The sequence below is a fragment of the Astyanax mexicanus genome, chromosome 24, assembly GCF_023375975.1.
Source record: "Astyanax mexicanus isolate ESR-SI-001 chromosome 24, AstMex3_surface, whole genome shotgun sequence".
In the NCBI taxonomy this organism is placed as follows: domain Eukaryota; kingdom Metazoa; phylum Chordata; class Actinopteri; order Characiformes; family Acestrorhamphidae; genus Astyanax; species Astyanax mexicanus.
Genome location: NC_064431.1, coordinates 17,596,192 through 17,613,727, shown reverse-complemented (window position 1 = coordinate 17,613,727; position 17,536 = coordinate 17,596,192). Strand labels below are relative to the sequence as shown.

The 17,536-nt window shown below is 38.2% G+C and overlaps 1 protein-coding gene across 3 annotated transcripts; it reads left to right on the top strand.

Moving 5' to 3' along the window:
- Positions 1-1,595: 1,595 nt before the first annotated feature.
- Positions 1,596-16,228, top strand: adipor1a (adiponectin receptor 1a). Of its 3 annotated transcripts, none has more exons than XM_049471707.1 (8): positions 1,596-1,913; positions 5,454-5,656; positions 5,751-5,864; positions 6,896-7,067; positions 8,372-8,558; positions 8,674-8,861; positions 12,011-12,204; positions 14,199-16,228. In XM_049471707.1, the coding sequence occupies exons 2-8, from the start codon at positions 5,522-5,524 to the stop codon at positions 14,325-14,327; spliced, it is 1,119 nt and encodes a 372-aa protein (XP_049327664.1). In that variant the 5' UTR covers positions 1,596-1,913; positions 5,454-5,521; the 3' UTR covers positions 14,328-16,228. The 3 variants fall into 3 exon arrangements, with proteins under 3 accessions (XP_049327664.1, XP_049327663.1, XP_049327662.1); XM_049471706.1 differs by having other exon boundaries at positions 1,604-1,913; positions 5,457-5,656; positions 5,748-5,864; XM_049471705.1 differs by having other exon boundaries at positions 1,609-1,913; positions 5,748-5,864.
- The last annotated feature ends 1,308 nt before the right edge of the window (positions 16,229-17,536 follow it).

Here is a 17,536-nt window from a genome sequence, read left to right as displayed (position 1 = left end):
TGTCTGAATATTTGTATACTGTTCATGTAATGTAAAAATTTACAGGAAACAGAAAATGATTATAACTTTCAATGGAAAATAAATACATAAAATATAACTACAATTGACAATACATGAAAATGGCCAAGAAAGTATTTTTTTCTGAATATAGTCTTTAACTAAACAATATATTAGAAAAGTATTACACATATAAAAACAAATACATGCCCATTTTTATTTTCTTTATGGGTTAACAATATAAGAAAAAAGCCAAAAAGCAGTAATAATTAAATATTACTACATGATAGTCTTTTAGCAAAATTACTGGGGTGTAATGATTCATTAAATAATAATATTTATTTAATAATTTATTTTATTTTATTTTATTTTAATTAATATATTTAATGGTGTTTACATCCAGTGCTTAAAATAATCTGCTTTCACAAAGCCCCTAAAGCAGGCATGTCCAAGCCTTTTTTTATACTTAAGGTCTCTAGAATTCAAATTGTTCAACGCACTGTATCCATAATATTAAAAAAATTAAATGAACACAACAAATAATATGTATTTATTTATTAAACACTGAATTTTATTAAAATGCATAATTCTGCATCTTTAAAAAATTGTTAAACTATTTTTGTCAGTATTGCTTATGTATATTTTATTTTATTTCCAGGTTGCTATGGATTACCAGACTGAAAAAAATGCATCTGCATTATAAGCTTTTGTGAACTGTAAATTTGCCACCATTAAATCATATGTCAATTATAATTCAACACCCACAGTTTTAATTTAAATTAAATGTGTTAATTTATCCCTGGCAAATTTACTGTGTGGTTGTGGTTGTGGCACAAACATTTGTCACATAAGAGGGAAATAATTAGTCTGGATCTCACAAGGTTCACAACAGAAAAAAAAATGCTTGTCATGGCTACTGCGCCTGCGCAGATCTCAACAGCGAGGACTTACTATTTCATAATTATTATTTTGTAATTATGACTTAGTATCTCATAATTATGACTTTGTTTTTTTCTAAGTTGTAAAAAGGAGAGATTGTAATGTCAAGAAATTAGAGGGTACATGTCAGAAATTACCCAATTGTTAGCCTCTTGTTCCTAATTGTCCTAATTTATTTGTCTTAACCATTAAGACCCGGTGTTCTGTCAAAATATGCTACCCATCGATACATGCTGCCTAAAGGCACTGCGAACGCGCTGACCTACAGTTTTTGATTTTGGGTTTTTGTGCATTTAACAACCTAGACTCAATGTCATTGCACAAAAGCATAAATGGAAATTAATAATAATGAATATAATGAATATTATTTAAAAAATATATACAAAATCAATTTTTATTAATGTCTCATTCCTATTATTTTACCATGATACAGGGATTTATGCAATCCAAATATACTAACGCTACATTTACTGGGACTTCTACTGGGAACATGCTCTAATATGGTGCATCTTTTGTATTTTTACAGTTAAACATACACTAGGGTACCACGGTTTGACAAGGTAGCACAGCTCAACATGTAATGCTTCATACCGAGAAGTTACACAATAGATTAAAGGAATTTACACTCTAAAATGTGGGCTTTATTATATATGAATAAATACCGATATAATAAATATCGGTATCGGACTCCTGCTTAAATATTGGTGCAGCCCTGTTGTCAGAAGTACTCTTGGGAAAATTTCACGATGTTCCAGTTTTTCTCCTGGACCGGATCCACATCATCCATTTGCAGAGCCGGGTCGGAGAGCCAGCAGATGGAGCTGCGCTGTGGGTTGTTTACAGTTAACGGGAGCTGAGCGCTGTAGTCTACCGTCAGCAGGAGCTTCAATAGAGGCTTTCCGCGGCGCTCCGCTCGGCTCTTTATTCTCAGAAATACCGGGACTAGACATTCATCACATCGCGAGGTTGGGCGCTGGGTAAGTATTTTCAGCGTTCTGCGATATATAAATAATATTTTCTGTAATATAGCCGTAATATTATTCAGTCAGCCGTGTGTAGCCGCTAATGCTCGGCGTATTTATTGACAGTGTTGTTGGATTTTAGCTGCTAAAGCTAACAGCAGCAGCGTACAGTGGAGACGTCGGAAAAAAATTCAGATCCAGTGAAGTAAAACTCCGCGCCAGGATTTTACTCCTACCGCCCGGACAGAGCCACTGCAACCAAACCATACACAGAGCACATAGGCAGTCGGAGCAAAACCCTGGGGCGGATTTTATGTTGCTAGATCTGGATTCTTAAAGCTAGCGGTGTTGTCAATAGAAACCAGCTAACCTACATTACATAGCGTTAGCAGGCGCTAGTTAAAAAAACACGGTCAGATGCAGAGCTTATTTATCTATCTTAACGTGACGTTATTTAACGAGGTTAACTAGCTTAGTACCTAAATATCGTTTTATTATTTAATTTAAAGCTAGCTAATATGTTCTGTTGTTAAAATTGTAGCCAAATACACGATACCACTAGCTAAACACACCACTAGGTTTTTTTTATTATAGTGTATCCTGGCTAACCAGATGGACTATATGGAAATACATATATACATATACATATATATGACTAGCTAACGCTAACTAACGAACTAGTCAAGGTAACCCTAGCTAGCGTTAGCGAGCGTTATATAGGTTAGCTGGCTAATTAGGTTATTTGATGTTTACGAACCTAATTAGGTTAAGTGAGTAAATTCGGGCGATGTATTGTCTCTGGAATTATTGCAAAACATGATACTGTTGTCTTTTTAAGCATATTTGGAACACGCAATATAGTATAACGATAATAAGATAACATAATAACGCTGTTATTCATTAAATAAAGGGAAATTAACAATATTCAGACACAATAGAACTGCAATAAATTACGTTGGCTGTAGACAAATATAAAACCTGCTGGTTAAGTCAACATAGCAATGCATTTATGAACTATTGATAGTTATTGAATGGGTGCTTTTATTTCAGCTGGCAACTAAAAGTTATTTAACTCTGCTGTTTAACTGATGCAGTGAGTAGCTTCTCATTTATTAAATAACCATGTCAAACGACTCATTATGTGGTCGAGAAAAAGATGTTAATCTGTTTCAGAAGGTTCATATTATTGGCATGCATCAATCAGAGAAAACATCTAAGGAGAAACTAATAAAATCGGGTTAAGAACTGTCCAACACCTGAAAATAAAAAGTGAAAGGGCAGTGGGAAAACATCATCTTCCAGAAAGGAATGTGCTCAGAAAAAATTCTTAAATCATTGTGAGCAGCGATTTGATCTTTTGCTCCACATTATCACTCTGTACTGTTGTTTTTGTTCTGTTATTTGGAGAAGGGGTTGGATCTCTGCCTGACGGGAGACGGGCGGCAGTGGTGGGTCTTCGTGACGTCACCCGCCAGCCACTTTTTAATCGACCCGGCAGTGTCAGGCACGTACCCGGCAGTACTAAAAACTGTCAGGTAGCTTCCTGACAGTACGCCGGCACTACTAAAAACTGTCAGGGAGCTAGCTGACAGTACGCCGGCAGTATTAAAAACTGTCAGGGGGTAGCTGACAGTACGCCGGTAGTATTAAAAACTGTCAGGGGGCTAGCTGACAGTACGCCGGTAGTATTAAAAACTGTCAGGGGGCTAGCTGACAGTACGCCGGCAGTATTAAAAACTGTCAGGTAGCTTCCTGACAGTACGCCGGCACTATTAAAAACTGTCAGGGAGCTTCCTGACAGTACGCCGGCACTACTAAAAACTGTCAGGTAGCTTCCTGACAGTACGCCGGCACTATTAAAAACTGTCAGGGAGCTTCCTGACAGTACGCCGGCACTACTAAAAACTGTCAGGTAGCTTCCTGACAGTACGCCGGCACTACTAAAAACGGTCAGGTAGCTTCCTGACAGTACGCCGGCAGTATTAAAAACTGTCAGGAAGCTCCCTGGCAGTTTTTAATACTGCCGGCGTACTGTCAGGAAGCTCCCTGACAGTTTTTAGTAGTGCCGGCATACTGTCAGGAAGCTACCTGACAGTTTTTAAAACTGACGGCATACTGTCAGCAAGCTCCCTGACAGTTTTTAATAGTGCCGGCATACTGTCAGCAAGCTCCCTGACAGTTTTTTATACTGCCGGCGTACTGTCAGCTAGCCCCCTGTCAGTTTTTAAAACTGCCGGCGTACTGTCAGCTAGCCCCCTGACAGTTTTTAGTAGTGCCGGCGTACTGTCAGGAAGCTCCCTGACAGTTTTTAAAACTGCCGGCGTACTGTCAGCTAGCCCCCTGACAGTTTTTAGTAGTGTCGGCGTACTGTCAGGAAGCTACCTGACAGTTTTTAAAACTGCCGGCGTACTGTCAGCAAGCCCTCTGTCAGTTTTTAGTACTGCCGGGTACATGCCTGGCACTGCCGGGTCGATGAAAAAGTGCCTGGCGGGTGACGTCACGCAGACCCACCACTGCCGCCCGTCTCCCGGCAGGCAAAGATCCAACCCCAACTGGTTATTTGTTCACACTGTCGCTCATAAGAGGCTTGGACCTGTTTTCTCTGTCAAGCTGCTTTGTGACAACATTTGTAATAGAAATAAATATGAATTGAATCTTTTGGATGTGCTGGAGAAGACTTGGTGTAGTGATCCAAATCTCCCATCATCAGTACAAGGTCTTGGGTATAATTAAATGCAACACTGGACAGAAATGGTCCAACCGGACTTTGAGTGGTCCAGTGGACTAAGGCGCTGCCACTGGCTACCAGAGCCCCGAGAGAGCACAATTGTCTTTGCTCTCTCTGGGTGGGTGGGTAGATGGTGCTCTCTCCCTAATCTCTTCGAAGGGTGATGTCGATCAGCCCAAGGCATCTGTGAGGTGATGTATCGGAACCGACACGCTGCGCTTTCCTCCAAGTGCGCTATGATGCTACTCAGCAATGATGCATCAGCAGCAGTTAAAAAAGAAGCAGTGGTTGACTTCACATGTATCGGAGCAGGCATGTGCTAATCTTTACCCTCTTGGTGTTGGGGCATCACTAGTGATTGGGGGAGACTTAACGAGTGGGTTGGGTAATTGGCCATGTACATTGGGAGAAAAAAATTAGAAAGAAAATTATAAATTTAAAAAATGGTCCAACCAAAGAGTGTGTGACATTTTTTAGCCAAGCAGTGTATTTACTATTAATGATATCAGATATACATATCTATGAACCCATTCTGACTAGATACCTGACCAGAGCCACAGATCTTTAATGCGATTCTGATTAGTCCATTTGTTTCAGTTGATTTACATGCAAGTTTCTCTCTCTCTTATTTATAATTACATTTATTTATTGCCAGTAGAATATGACTCTCAGGAGCACCATGCCTACTAACTGTTGTGATTTAGAGGTGTGTAAACAGGATAAACTTAATTTAAGAAGAAACAATGAATTAACAACTGTCCTGATACGTCTGTTTTTATAGCTCAACTTTGGATGTAGTAATAGTAGTATGTTTGTTGATTTCTCAGCAGGGATCCAAAGTGTAAGGTTTCAGTGAGAGACAACAGTTCTGAACGAGTCGCAGGGCAGTCTACTTATGTCAGGACGAAACGGGTCTGCCAGCGATGCAGACTGCCGAGTCTCAGACAAGTGCCACGTCCCGGCTGACATGGAGCTGATGGAGCTGGGACCCCTGCTGGAGGAGCCGGGGGCCTCTGCGGCGAACACACAGGTAAGCAGTCTTCTCACCGTCAGTGTGAACTAAGAGTTATAAATTTGTTTTTAAATTTCGTTTTTTAACCGATATATACATTTAATATCAGCAGGGAGCCAGTAGTGACGCAGTTGAGGAAGATGATGATGATGAAGTGGGCGAGGTTCTTACTCTTCCACTGCAGGCCCATCATGCCATGGAGAAGATGGAAGAGTTTGTCCACAAGGTACGGCTTTAGATCTTCAAAAAATAGAAAATCTGATTCTTCACCCCCCCAGCATAACGAAATGCAGTGCTTTTAGCTCCTAATAGGCTTACAATGTAAGTGATAGAGGCATATCATAGCCCATTCAGACAAATGGCTCAAGTATTGGAGATTTTTCAGCAAAAGCTAGAATTCCTGCATTTCCACTAAATAAATTTTGCAATCTGTTGCCCTATTCTACCCATTCATTCATGCTCATCATTCGATTTATCGTGGCCTATTTTCAAGATGGTGGTGCCTGGAAAACATGCGTAAAGGTACTGTGTTTATTAACAGTACCAAAAAGTTCTCAGTACCTCATTTTAATTATTAGGGCTTTCGGAATTCTATCAATTAAGTTTGGAGCTTAATTTGCATGGGCAATGCTAGCATTGTAAGCCTGTTGGGAGCATCGTCTAAAAGCTCTGTATTTCGGAATACTGGGGAAGAACGAAGGTGGACGTACTTGTTATGTTTCACTACAACCCATGTCCATTTTACACCGGCGATGCCACGCAGAATACCATAGTAGATCCCATGTCTGTAAAATTTACACAGAGAACAGCAAGTTTTTTGGTAAACAGACAAATTCTATTGCAAATTTAGTTAAAGTTACAATTCTAGCCCTGTACAGCTAAACTTGAAAAAAAAAAAACAGTTTTTTGAAGAAGTAGTAAACTGATACTAAGGGTGATAAGTGATGCTTAAACCTGGTGTATGCCGGCTCTTTCTTCCTTAATCCCTGCATTGAATATAGCAGGGTGGAGGCCTGCCACCGCTTCTTTAAAAAATATGAACAGTATAGAGGAAACACTGCAATATGATATCAGATAAATTTGTTAGTTTTATTTATATTGTCTTTTCACTAATACACTTATACTCAAACTAAAAGTGCTTTTTGTCATTTTTAGCTGAATAACCATTCTAGCAGAATCATTTTGGTTGCCAAACATTTAGTGTGCCCCTCCTTGTAGGTATCATGACCATGTTTTCGGCTCTTTGTCATGCTGCAGGTTTGGGAGGGCCGCTGGAGGGTCATTCCCTTTCACGTTTTACCGGAGTGGCTTAAGGACAATGACTACCTCCTGCATGGACACCGACCGCCCATGCCCTCGTTCCGTGCCTGCTTTGGGAGCATCTTCAGAATCCACACAGAGACGGGAAATATCTGGACCCATTTGCTGGGTTAGTTGAGCTGGGTTGGGGTTACAGTTCTGGCTGAGAGATGAGCTGCTGCTGTGTGAAGCTCATGCATTTATTCATAGCTCTGGGTTAGAAACCGATCCAGTTACAGGCACGCTGAACAGGACCGCAGGTAAACCTGCAACACGATGCTCCAAATAAAGCCTGTAGCACAAGGCTTTTGAAGTTAGCTGCATCGTGTTAACAATATTTGAATCTGATTTGTAATCCAGTAAATTATAGCAGTTATTTTGAGGGCTATTCAAGAAATCAAGATTTTAAAGTGTGTCATATTGCAGGATGTGCAATGTCACAGAAGAATTTTTACTGTTTTATACAAAAGAAAGACAGGTTATATCTGCCCATATATAATTTATTTTACTACATTCTATACACATTATGGAATATAAATAGCATGACATATTTAAATGTGGATTTCTGATGATAATGCCTGTTTTTTATAGCAAAATATATTGCCTTATTTTTGTCACTATAAGGCGCACTTAAAATCCTTTAATTTTTCCATAAATCGTCAGTGCTCCTTTTAATCCAGTGAGCCGTATGTATAAATTTTACCAGTCAGGTTGTAAAAAGCAGTAAAGCCACTCTAATGAAGTACAGTGTTATACAGTAGTTTCAGTTTAGTTCTCCAGAACCGGGGCTGGAGTAGCATTAGTGCTAACTGCTATTTCCTTGTTCGGAGGTGAGAATTATCGGCCTGTAGCCTGCTGCTAACACTGGCTAGCACCGCTCATGCCTTAGTGCTGGAGGAATTCAGGAACCTAATCTTACTGTAAATAAACGGAAGGGCTTTATTTACCCAAATAAACAGTATTCAGGACAGATTTTTTTTATTACTATTACAGGTTTGTTTACTTAGCTTAGCTTTGCTTAATTTTGTTACATACCCCCCCCCCCCCCCCCCAGCACCACCCAGCAGCAAGACCTGCTGATTTAGAAGTTCCTTATAAAATGCGCTTTATAATCTACAGTGCCTTATCTATGAAAATAGACCAGAAAATAGACGTCCATTGTTAGTGTGCCTTATAATCCGGTGAGTCTTATAGGGCGAAAGATAGCATACTAAAAAAAATTAAAATGTCAGTTTATTTTCAGTATCAAGCAGCTGTAATGTAGACCATGTGTAGCGTTTTTCAAAGAATTATAAAATAATTAATAATTAAGTAATACTACTGATGAAGAACAAAGCGTTCTTAGTGAGAAATTATTTGAAAAGAACAAAAACAACTCCATGTTTTAACATAACTTTTTTATTTTGAGCTTTGTGTGTATTTGTGTTCTCCCAGGACTGATCCTGTTCCTGTTCCTGGGAACCCTCACCATGCTAAGACCGAACATGTACTTCATGGCACCGCTGCAGGAGAAGGTGGTTTTCGGGATGTTCTTCCTGGGCGCTGTGCTCTGCCTCAGCTTCTCCTGGCTGTTCCACACTGTCTACTGCCACTCCGAGAAAGTGTCTCGCACCTTCTCCAAGTACGCTCGCCACCTCATAATCCAGAACTAGATCTAGATGTTGTACGTCAACCTCTGCTTCTGTTCTGATCTGTGTCCGTCTCACTCTCTCTCTCTCTCTCTCTCTCTCTTTCAGGTTAGACTACTCTGGCATTGCCCTGCTGATCATGGGCTCGTTCGTTCCCTGGCTCTACTACTCGTTCTACTGCTCCCCACAGCCCCGCCTCATCTACCTCACTATAGTCTGTGTGCTGGGCATTGCTGCCATCATCGTGGCCCAGTGGGACCGCTTTTCTACGCCCCGACACCGGCCCACACGAGCAGGCACGTTCCATCTTTATAACCCAAAACCCATAATCTGTGATAAGGAGGATAGTGGACACAATACAATACAATACACTTTTATTGTCAGAGTTCTCTGAAATTTCCCCACAATGGCTCTATTACAAGTAAAGTATCAGTGTCATACACATCACATCATATAAACAACACGAAAAATAACAAAAATCTTTTAAATAACATTTGAAGGTAAAAGAACATATTCTTTGTGCAACACATGTTGGATCAGACAATATGCAATTTTTTTTTATCCCCATTTTCTCCCCAGTTTACAAGGCCCCTATCACTAGTAATGCCCCAATTCTTTACCAGGAGGATGAAGAAGCCTCCTCCAATACATGTAAAGTAGAGATGGCACGATCGATCGGCAGTGTTTCGGTATCGGCAGATTTTCAGCCAAAATACGGTATCGGCGATTGGCCCATATTCCCCTGATTTTAGCTGATCCGATTCAGGAGTTTGGGGTTAAGCAGTAAATCAGAGCTGTGTGTGGATGGCCGGTGAAACCGCTCGCTTACCAGAAGCTGCAGTTCCTCATCCCACCACTAGTCGGAGCTGCAGCAGCAGCACAAGCCCCGCTCTCTCTTTAGTCAGTCAGTGCTACAAGCTCAACCACGAGATCACAAGCTAACAGCAGCAGTTAAGAGCAGCCGTCACGGAGTCACTGCTCGGATTACTTTATAAACAAGTCAGTTAGCCCGCTGCTCACCTTAGGATGTTTATAACTACGTGGTTTAGTGGACACGGCCGCCAGGTTAGACTGTTGAAGGCTACTGAAGACTATTAAAGGCTATTTGAGGTTATTAAAAGGGTTATTGGGGGACAGAAATCTATACAGGCAGGTTAGATAAGTGATATACGTCCTCGTCCCTCGCTGCGGTGAAACTAGCGCTGTCACAGTTTCGTAAAAGAAAATTCTTTTTCCGTTCTGTACTGTTTATTAACATCATTAAAACAGATTTCTTTCTTTCCAACTATTTTTACTTACTAAAAATATGGAGTTTAAATTAGATCCGTGCTCGTAATTACAGTTTATGAGTGCAGGCAGAGTCAGGCTGGATTTTTTGCCCAATCTAAGCTGTAGGTGGAGTGATGGATTACTGTTGTTCTTATTAAAATATTGTATTATTATCTATATATTAATAGCAGGTGAGATTTTAAGCAGTAAGCTGACTCCGAAAAACAGGCTGTGAGGCGGCTGATGTTGGGATGCACATTCCTGCGGTATTGGCATATAAACATAAAAATCTGGTGTCTTATAACTATTTACACATAAATTATAATTCTCCTGAAAAGTGTTTATTGTGGTCAGAAACACTCTTCTGTTGATTTACTAGCAGTGTAAATTACCAGTATATGCTTTGGCGTGGATGTAATTAGGGGAATCTGTACCAGGTTTGCCTGGCTCCTGTGTGGCATTAATGTGGCATTTGCCCCCGCCCAAGATCGGTATTGGTGATTGGCCGATCGGAATCGGCCGCAAAAACACTGATCGCATCACATCACATTCGGAGGAAAACGCAGTGACTCGGTTCCAATACATCAGCTCACAGACGCCTTGTGCTGAGCGATATTACTCTTTGGAGTGATGTAGCGAGAGAGCGCCATCTACCCACCCAGAGAGAGCAAGGCAAATTGTGCTCTCTCAGGGCTCCGGCAGCTGATGGCAAGCTGATGTCATGAAGGGAATTGGAACCAGCATAGTGGTAGTGCTTAGTCCGCTGGACCACTTGGAGCTCTCAGACAATATGTTTCTTGCTAGTCTTTCCATTCCTGTCCTATAAGCTGTCTCTAGGGTGATAAGTGAGAGGTAATAACTAAAGACTGCCCTAAAAAAATGGATTTCATGTATCTAAACAGCCTAGATTTTAGCTAAATTTAAGGAGCGGCAAACCATATAATTATACAATATTTCATCAAGCTTTAACTCACTGAAATATAGAACAACATTAAAATACTATTGTTTGACCATAAGATCGAAGAAAGTAAATTCATTGCTGGAGTGGTCATATGTTTGTTTGTAATAAGACACAGCAAAGTGCTGCATCTATATATACACCCAAATATTTATGACCTAACTTAACTAAACTCCACCTTATTAATTATTAACAGTGATTGGCATTATTCCAGAGGGGAGACACAACAAAAATAAAGTGTCTGCACTGGTTAAATAAAATGTTACGCAATGCAAACAAAGTACGCCTAGTTCAAGTACAGTAGGGATGGAAAATCGTTTAATCGCCTCAGGGCTGTTTCTGTCCCAACAGGGTGGAGTTGATGAAACTGCACTCATTATGAGTAGAACGACTGAAATTTTGGAACCCTGAGGACATTACTTCTCCTTTTCACAAACAACCAAAGTGCAGGACAGCCATAACCACAGTCTTAAAATGTGACCTCATGATGTCAAACCAGCAGTTAAATATTCACATATACAGTGCTGTGAAAGTATATGCCCCTTACAGGTTGTTTTTTTTTTTTCTTCTTTGTTATACTTACATTTGCAGATTATCAAATAAACTTATCAGCAAAAGATATGGTTAGCAGCCTTACTGAGGCTTAAGAATTACCTGTTCAGCCACAAAAAAATGCCAGCCTGCCCGTTTCCATGGCTGCAGTACACTGTTTCTGTGCTGTTGTCTCTAGCTGGCAACCCTGAGTGTGGAAATGGGACTGGAGGAATGGTGGTGGGCCCGTTCAGAGACTACATCCCAAACAGATTTCTGTTACATACCACAGAGTATGAAAATACTGGTTGAAGCTCTGTTGACAAGAGCTGCCAGAGTTCAGCATATGTTCTTAATATCTGTTGACTTTTATGCAGTTGTGAAATCTTCCTGTGTCTTATCATATATTTGTTTTTCAAGCTTCATTTTTATGATCTATTTTTATATTTAAAATATATTACTTACATTTTTCTGTGACAAACCGGATGTCGATTCGAACTAATTTAAGAAGGCCAGCAGTTTGCCTGCTCATGAAAATTGAAGTTTTCTGTTTAAACAAGGATCATTTTAAACCTTTTCAAATAGAAATGTTATTGTAATGGTTATTAGTACAGTTTTTGGTTGCTGCTGTATTTTGTTAGTGTATTTGTGTTCTTTTCATAAGCTGAAAATCTTGTTCTTTTACAGGAGTGTTTATGGGCCTAGGACTGAGTGGTATAGTACCCACCATGCACTTCACCATTGAGGAAGGCTTTGTTAAGGCTACTACAGTGGGGCAGATGGGCTGGTTCTACTTAATGGGGGCCATGTACATCACAGGTGCTGGATTGTACGCTGCTAGGATCCCTGAGCGCTTTTTCCCTGGCAAGTGTGATATCTGGGTGAGTGTCTCTAGTAATCTAAATTGAAGTAGTAATGGTGGGAAAATGTATTGAAAAGACAGTGGTCGCTGTTTTTTGACAATTTTTTTTTAACCTAAAACAAATGCAAAATGAAACATTTGAATGAATGCCAAATACATTTATTCACAGGTCTTTATTCATTTAATTTAATTTAAATTAATATAATTTTTCCACTTTTTTCCACCACTGAAAATATTAAATATGGTCAGAGCCAGAGCTGTATAGAGAAAGAGTAGAGACAACGGAAGTCCAAAATGCTCAGTGGTCACATGATCCATGGGGAACTTCAGTAGTTACAACTTACAATATTTATATATCAAACCTTTATTATATGTAATAACATTGACATTTCTTTTAAACATTTTTTTAATGATATGATTTTCTATTTTAGTACAAAGCATTCATATCCTATTGTTAACTGATATAATTAGACTAAGGGGGGGTAGGGGGATGTTTTAAAATCAGATTTTTACTTTCTAACAAGAACACATTTTCGTTCATGATGAAGTCTGTGTAATTGTAACTTTTTTATTGAGAAATTCACACCTCATATACAGATATACTGTATTTTTCACTTTTTTAAACATAAGCATGTGTGTGTACATATATTTACATTTTTACATATGTTACATTTAGTAACAAGTATTCAAAACCTACCAACACAAATGGGTTTATCTTGCTAGGACTGTCTAATTAACCCTAATCGGTTCTATTAACATTCTTAATAATGGTATTTAGTGGGGGATAATACACTATCCTGCTTTAATATACATGATTCAGGTGTGCTAAGTCAAGTCAAGTCAAATTTATTTCTAAAGCACATGTAAAAACCACAAGAGCCAACCAAAGTGCTGTACAATACAGACAGAAGTATGAACAATAACATGTATAAGACTAAACAACAATAAGATAAAAGATAAGTATATAAAAGCAGCATCAGCAAACTAGATTTAGATTAACCCCGGACATACAGATAAGTCATTTGAACTTATTAAAAACATTGAAAGGCCTGAGAATATAAGTATGTTTTTAGATTAGACTTAAAAACTGTAATGGTGGGAGATGCTTTAATAAAAACAGGCAGACTATTCCAAAGTTTGGGTGCTGCAACGGAAAAAGCTCTGTCACCTTTCGACTTCAATTCAGAATGTGGCAGTATTAAATGTGGTTATTTAATTGTTTCAATTTCAAATTTCAAATTTATTTGTCACATAGATAGTAAAACACAGTATGACCTCCAGTGAAATGCTTGGAACAACAGTCTGCTCACACAATATTACTAAGCTACATTTTTAAACTTTAAACTACACAATTTAAAGTACAAAAATTATAATGTGTGAAATATGTAGGTAAAAATACTAAGATTTACAATATAAAAACCTGCAGTAAACAAAACATATGAACAAAGATAAGCAAATATAATCTAAACAAAAGAAAAAAAGGATACTTTAAATAAAATGTATAAATAACATGAGTCAATGAGTCCATGACAGAGATAAGTGTGTGTGTGTGAGTATATGTTGTGTATATATGTGCATGTCCACATTACTGAGAATAAAATTACTGTAAAAAAAAAAAAAAAAAGACCCATTGGAGTAAACCGAGTTGACAAGGCTCTATCTCTATACAGCTCTGGTTTGGGCCTGCTGCCACCGCTAACATTAAAAGAAACATTACAAAATAACTTAAATAAATTATTTAGTCTTTGCAAAAGTTTTTAAGCATCCTTGATTATCAGTTAATGTTCAGTTGTTTTCAAACGTGATTAGAACAGTCGTTGCATTGGGATAAATGTTAAAAAAAATCTAGCAAACAAATGAGAAATCGTTAAGGAATCGTTGAGGAAGCAAATGATATTCTAGCTATGTTCTCAGTGTTGATGTCTTAATGCAAATTTAGCATGTTGATATTTATGATAGTAATGGTGTGTGCTGCATAAGCCGTCTCCTCACTCTTCTTTCTGTTCTGTTTAGTTTCATTCCCACCAGATATTCCATGTGCTGGTGGTGGCAGCTGCTTTTATCCATTTCTACGGGGTGTCCAACCTGCAGGAGTTCCGCTACGGGCTGGAGGGGGGCTGCACTGACGATACACTCCTCTGAGACTTTTACCCCACTACTGCCCCCTCTGGAAAGATGGAAAACAAGTTCGCTTGTGCCCCCTATAGTTTTTCTCCCGTTACCTGAATCATGCAGTCCAGCAGCAGTGGGAGTGTCGGAGGAAAGACGCTGGGCTGGCGTGATGACATAAATGCCAGGCTCAATGTCTGACAGTTCTGCTCTTTACTGCAATGTGTTTTAGAGTAAAGTTCATAGTAAAGTTAAATCATTATTTAATGGAGGAAATGTTACCCTGACACAACAGACCACTGAAGACGTGTGGTCATTTTGGAGTCGGTGCCATGTTGTTTATGCCCATATTTGGCACTATAGTCTACTGTGCTTTCAGTTGCAGGAATGAATGGTGGTTTTCATAAAACGTTCCTTATTCAACCCTATACATTATACTCTGTTTATATTTTTCTCCTGAACATCACTGGATCCTCTGAATTAACATGAACATTGTTTAAGAGATGTAATGGGAACATTGCTACATGTAAGCTAATTCTGCTGCACAGGAGTTACGACGTCTGTTTGCTATGGAGGTATAGCAGTATAAAAAACAGACTCTGGTTGTATCACATTTTGGTTTATGATTCTACTTTAGGCATGATCAGGCAAAAACGAAAAGAGGATGCACCACAGTGGTGTTGAGTGGATGGTGGTGTTGAGTAGTGTAGCCTGAGTGCAGGTCAGGCTTTAGAACTGGTTAAAGCAAGATAAATGAAAGTGTTGTGGTGTTTCTGTAGGAGAAAACATACCTTAAACTGGTCAGCTAACTGGTTGAACAGCTAGTTTGATTGAGTTTGATTGAAGTGCTCATACTGTGCTAATATTAAACATGGTAAAACCTCTCGAGCACACTGCTAACAGTACTGCAGGCTTAATAACGTCGATTCAGTGCACGGTATCATTAGCATTAGCTTACACTTAGCAATATTAGCAGTACAGCACTTAAACAATGTAGTATAGGGTTCTGGATATATTTATTTACTACATAATGTGATTGTGTGAGTATATTTTTAGAAAACCATTCATTTCTGCCATTGGAAATTCAGCTTAGTGCAAGAGTCCAAATATGGATGTACGTAGGACTCCAGAATGACGCACAATATCAGTGGTCTATTGAACACAAAACTAAATGCAATATTTGTGGTTTGTTTTACAATCCTACTGCACTTTTTCAAGGCTGTAGAGCAGCTCTCTCTCTCTATCTATCTCTCTCTCTCCCTTTTTAATTCTCTCTCTCCGTACTAAAAACGCTGTTACAATTCTCTCGGTGGAAGTTTGTTCTCCTGACACCGTTGGACGCACACTCCTCATATTGCCCAGTTTTTATTACTATAAGTGAGTTTGTGTGTTTCCTCCAAATCACGCTGATGGGAGAACGCACAATGGGCAGTCAGGGTGGCACACAGGGCAATCGGTCGAGTTTATCTGCTTGGCCTTCTTTTCCTTTTTCACTCCGAGTCTAAAGGAAAAGATCGTTTCATAGAAAAGTTTCTGCACCTTACACAATAATATTAAGAATTAAGACAAGCTCTGCATGGGCTCGTCCGTGCAGTCTGTATACTATAAACTTTTAGACTTCCTGTGCCTTAGGCCAGTGGAAATAGTTTTAAGTAGATTGGCCAAAACTGCAGTCTGGTAATCTTCGTTAGTCTCGAATATAAACAAGACGTTTTCTTTCATTCCTAATCAACTTAAGGGTCTCAGCCTTCAGCTAGGGCTCTTCTGAAACTGCTGTTTATTTAAATTAGTATTTGATCCTTTTTAAATACGCTGACTGTGGCTTTATTAAAGACTAAACATTTCATGTGTTCATTTGTTGTGTTCTTTGTAGAAGTGATAAAACCATACATTTCACAGGTGTAAAATGTTCAAATAAATATTTATGAATGGTCTAGTGTGGTCCCTCTTATTTCTGTTTATTTCTTTAATTGTTTATTTATAATCATTTATTCATTTATGCATTTATTCACAATTCATGAAACATAGTGAGTACAAAAAAAATACAGAAAAAAAGGAACTAAATAGTGCTGAGGAATGACTGCACTTTTTCAATATAAATTTAAATTAGATGCATTTTAGATTTAGACAAAAAATGTTTTTTGTTTGTTTCTTGTTTTATATTTAACTGGGTTGTGTTTTATACCAGTATGTTATTAAAACGCAATTAGTGATCATCTGTAATGGAAATAATGTTCTGGTGATATCACATGGTTATAATTGTTTTGAAATAATTTGTAAGAAAAGAATGCAATAAAAGAAAACATCAAAACAAACATCTGCCTTTCTGAGCCTATATGTACAGTATCAGGCCTGTGTGTGTTAAAAAAAAAAATCTAGCTAAAAAGTCCAAACTGCCTCTACAGCATTACTTTATTCTGAGGTCGAAATTCAAGCCATATGTTAAAAAAATGAAGTTTATATTGGCCAATGAAAAACAAGTATCTCCAAAGTGTTAACTCTACAGGAGAAAGATAAAACCTGCTTAACTGTCAATGGACGTCAATGTGAAAAGTTTATTTCAGTTTTTTTTTTCTGAGAATTTCTATTGGTCTATTCATCAAAAAATTTTGACAGAGTGTAAGGGACTGTTTGTGTGTTCAAATTATGTAGTAAACTAGAGACAGTTGTTTGTCATTGGACAGCAATGATATTAAGTATTTTACATAATTAAATAAAATAAAATTTTAAAATTAATAAAGTGTTTTGTGACAATGTTGAGAAACATGCTTCATCACAACTGTGATCTCAACCTACTATAGTACAAGTCAAAAGTTGTTTTTTTTTTTTCTTTTTTTTTAAATGTGCATTGCTGATTAACAATAAGGTCATCCAAACTAAGAAGAAAAACATATTAAATTATTTAGTAAACAAAAGTATTAAACAAACCAGAATATGTTTATATATTTTTTATTATTCAAATTAGCTCTTATTGCTTAGATGACAGCTTTTCACATCTCATTTTTGCAGTCAGCTTTATAAGGTAGAGTCACCTAGAATGGCTTTCAGTTAACAGCTGTGCTGAAAAAGAAAAAGTTACTTAAATTACTTGAACTTCTTGCCTCTTAATGTGTTTGAGAGCATCAGTTGTAAAGTTGTGAAGAGGTAGAGTTGGTATACAGTGAATAGCCCTATTTGAATAACATTCTAATCCATATTATAATTGCTGATTTATGGCTGATTAGCAAGAATGCTAATCTATC